We start from the raw sequence: 4,423 nt of genomic DNA, 5'->3' as shown, positions 1-4,423 counted from the left end.
AAACAGTAAGAGCCACAGGCAAAAATCCAATGATCCAAATAGAAATCCTGCCAGCAGCTTTAGTATTAAAATTTCTGTGTGATGTATTGTTTAAAAGATTACACTTATTCAGCACTTGACTTTTAATGAAATGATGTCCTCAGGTCAGACGTTGTGAAGAGAGCGTCAGAGAGCGGAAAGGCAGCAGTGGGGGGTCTAACACAAAAGGCAGACGGGCCCCCCAGGCTAAAGAGACGCAACCCACCTGCCAAGATCCTTCACCTTCTCCCTCTGTGAGCTTTGCTAGCTCTGCTGGCCGCCCCCCTGTGCAGCTGGCTAGAAATCACTCCTCCCTTTCAGGAAGTGGAGAGAAGGTACAGGAGGCACTGAACTACGTGTGGAGGGAACAGTGGCTTGGTAGCAAACTTGGGAGAAATGTTCCTGTGTGTGCAATTTCCTTGCTGGAAGGCCAGTATCCCTAGAAGAACTACGACACCCAGGACTGAGGTTAAGCAGAGACCTGTTACATCTGTTGAAAAGAACTTCTTAGTTTTGCTCTCCTTAAATTATTAAACTCTATAGAACCAAATGACAAATTTTAAAAATTAGTACACAAATGCTACGACAGAGTAGAGGGAAGTCTAATTGTAGCTTAGTCTCAGCTTCCTAACCAGTAAAATAGATGACAGTCCATAAAGAAGGTTACATAAAGGAATAGAACATGATATTAACACACATACACATGCACATGTGCACACACATATACATGCATACACATACACATTACATATGCACACATACACACACTATACACAATATACGTGCATACATGCATGGACATGCACATGTACACGTGCACACGTATACACACATATACACATGCATGTATACACAAACATACAATGCACATATATGTAATGTGCGTGCACGTGTGCATAATATATACATGGACATGTGTACACACGTGTATACACACATATACTCATATACATACACAGGTAAATACTTTCATTAATACGTTAGCAAATTGTAATATCCTGTCTTAACATTACCTCCTCATTAATACGAAGCCCCAAGCTTTTTGCATGTTCTCTGTCATCTCGGTGCAATTTTTGATTGTAGTCTAGGTTCTTCTTAAAAACACAGTCATAGAGGGAAATAATTCCTGGCTGGGAATAAAAAGAGAAAGAAAGCCACGGGTTTATTTGCAGGCTGAGCCACTGAGGCCCGCTAGGGCATGGAAGGCAAGACTCTCGCCAGCGGAGACAGAAGCTCACAGCAGTTCCCGACCGTGGAGAGTATGTGGTAGGAAAGGTCACCTCCCCGAGAATCGGCTGTGGCCTAGAGCTGGGAGAAGCCCCACCAGCAGCAGCAGGTTGCTGGGAGGCCCAGGATGGCGCGGGACGTCCCATGGCATTTCCCAGCTCCTCTTTGCTGCCTCCTGGACAGAGGCGGCTCCTCAAGCTCTTTTGCCACCTGACTCAATCGCTACAGGTCAAACTTTGAAGTAATAATAAACTTGTCTCAGTCCGTTCGGGCCGCTATAACAAGTTACTATAGACTGGGTGGCTCATAAGCAGCAGAAATTTATTTCTCACAATTCCAGAGGCTGGAAATCCTAGAGCAAGGCAGCAGCAGATTTAGCGTCTGGTGAGGGTTTGCTCTGTGCATCATAGAGGTGCTGCTTGCTGCATCCTGGCATAGTACAGCCCCCTCGGGCCTCTTTTATAAGGGCACTAAGCACATGTACGAGGCTCTACACTCATGACCTAATCACGTCCCAGGTGCCACACCCGCCTATGCCACCACAGTGCGGCTTGAGTTTCAACATATGAATTTTGAGGCACACAAACATTTAGATCACAGCAAAACTCTCTCTGTGTGTGTTTTCTCCTTCATTTCTACTCTTTTTCGCATTTCTCAAATTTTCTATAATAAGCTTGTGCCGCTTTGAACAATTAACAATACCTGAATACTGGGACAACACAACCCAACAGGAGTTATCCTTTAAGTTGCTAGCTGACAGTCAGGCTGTCTACACGCAAACCCCTCTCTAGAGAGACAAAACTATTTTCTTTACTCATATGTGGTAGCTATAAGACTTCATCATTCATATAAATTTGAGTATTTATATTATACATATACATATATATATATCACATATATAAAACTATACATACACGCACAGCTCTGATGTATTAGAAAATGACCCCATGAATAGAGCTATCATCTATATCTCTATTTTTCATCCTGACTTTTTCTGAATACACAAGTAAAGCTGCCTTGTTTGGCATCTAGTAAAAGAAAAAGGAATTCATGTGTTAAACCTTTCTCACCTTGTAAATTGGGCTTGTCATTTATGTTACTCCAGCTGCCTTAAATCCTCCAGCAGCAAACCCAGACACAAAGTCTTCATGGGATTTAGGAGCTTCGGGTCTCTAATTTATGCTTGGTTGGTTTGGTTTGTTTTTTTCCCCCAAAGAGTGATGCTAGAATGATTTCCTTCAACTGCAGGACACGGAGGTGGAAATAAACAGTGAAAAGGGCCTATAGAGTGTGCTGGGAAACACAGCAATGCCCTTCCACACTGACTGCAGGCACTCGAGCTCCTGGCTTAATGCAGGTTCAGCGGATCCTTTACTGACCGTTCACAGATCATCCGTCACGGGCAACACACCGTGCTCCTGCTGGGGGAGTCTGGAAGATAACTCAGACGTGGCTACTGTCCTCATGCAATTTAACTGTCTAGTAAGAGAAACAACGTGGTCTTTTAGGATGATGAGTTTAAGGTTTGTAAGAATCCCAGAGTCAACATGTGCAGGCCTTTATTCAACCGCTGCTGGAATCCTGGTTTGCGTAAGTTCAGAGTCATTCTTTGTGACCTGAAGGAAGGAAGCAACCTCTCGCCAGGAGCCCTGGCTTCTGCCTCTGTGCCACCACTGGTCATTTAATGTGGTCACAGGCACAAGTTTCTGCTCATCACACTCTCACTCACACAGCTTTGCTGTTCACACTGAGCCGCCCTGGCCTTCCTGAAGGCAGCCTGTGATACAGCCCATGTATGCACAGGGCCAAACAAAAGCCTGAATGAATGGAGAACTGATGAATCATGCAGCATTTAGCACTGTGAAAATTGGCTAGCTGTTTGGGTCTTCGCATCATATTGTAGATAAAAGTAAATTCCGGATGGATTAGAAAAATAAGTGAAAAAGAAAACCCGTAAGGGGCCTCCTACGCACAAAAGCAAAGGGAAGAATGTCACAAAGACAATATCAATCACTTTGATTATGTAAAACTAGACGTTTCCCTACCAAATGAAATGAAAACTTAAACCACTTTAAAACATGATAGAATATTTCAGTGTTTTTTACATACCTAAAGTAGGAAGTCTGTTGATTCAGAAGTTGATTTGCTGCTGGCCTCCAGAGGTTAAGCAAACCTTTCTTGGGTGAGACACCAGACTGGAGGCCCATTAGTAACACCAAGGAAGTTCAAGTACATCCCCACTCGGTGGGGAAGGTGGGGGCAGATCCTGCAGAAGGACACCCTGGCCTCCTGCAAGCCAGACCTTTCCCCTTGAGGTTCAGAGCTACNTTGTGCTATGCGTGAGAAAGAAATAATCTTTTATTATGTTGGGTTTATTATCTGAAGCCCAGTGGTGCACTTGTGTTTAACAACCTGCTTTCTGGAGGAATAAAAGACCCAATTTGTAGTATTTGCTGATTTCTGTGGTATTAATACTCCCACCATGGTCAATTTCAGGCTGCCCACTAAATGCAGAGTGCAGAAGAGATGCTAAGTATCAGCTCCTGTGAGTGGTATAGGCAGGCCTCATCCAGCACACCACTGGTTAAGTCTCTTAGGGTTTAGGATCTGTGTGTTTCCATAGCACATTCAAGCCACCTTGACCAATATGGTAATGAAGCCATGCCTGGGCTACACTCGTTTCCTCTCTGCAGAAGCCAGAGCACTTCCGTCCTCATCTTGAGGCTTTCAGTCTCTCTTTGCCTTTCCAGAGGTGTATGAGCTTATATTTAAAACTGAAAATTCCCAAGGTGATCCAAAATCATTTCCTTTGATTCATAAAGGCCTCATTTTACTTCTGATCAATCCAGAGCATCTCCGTGGTAGTTTAGCACTGTGTGAAGTTTAGTGAGGACATTTTCATTAATTTTAATAGCATTCAGAATTCTATATCTCAGAAGACTGTAGCTTGTCAAGGACATAATGTTAGCTTTAAAAAAAAAAAAAAGAACAAATGCTCAACTATTCTCTTTGGTTTATCTGTGGGAAAGATTCCGCTCCCTCTCTTGGTACATTAGTATCACAAGTTTTAGAAATTTTTTATAACTTTTCAAAGAATCTGAATATTTTACCCTTGAATTGAAGTCCACAGATCTCCTCTCTCTGATCTTGTGTCTGTTTCAAATCGTGATGTGCTCTG

At 43.2% G+C, this 4,423-nt stretch overlaps 1 protein-coding gene across 1 annotated transcript in view; it reads right to left on the bottom strand.

Annotated features, from left to right (window-relative positions):
- LOC103597917 (chromosome unknown open reading frame, human C5orf49) overlaps positions 1-4,423 on the bottom strand; it is a 13,834-nt gene that overhangs the window by 1,423 nt on the left and 7,988 nt on the right. The window contains exon 4 of the mRNA XM_008581800.1: positions 1,032-1,148. Coding sequence (XP_008580022.1) covers positions 1,032-1,148 — 117 coding nt within the window. The remainder of the gene's footprint in view (positions 1-1,031; positions 1,149-4,423) is intronic.

This window comes from Galeopterus variegatus, unplaced genomic scaffold (assembly GCF_000696425.1).
Source record: "Galeopterus variegatus unplaced genomic scaffold, G_variegatus-3.0.2 Scaffold2468, whole genome shotgun sequence".
In the NCBI taxonomy this organism is placed as follows: Eukaryota; Metazoa; Chordata; class Mammalia; order Dermoptera; family Cynocephalidae; genus Galeopterus; species Galeopterus variegatus.
Note: the sequence above shows the minus strand (reverse complement) of the source record. Positions and strands in the feature narration are given on the sequence as shown.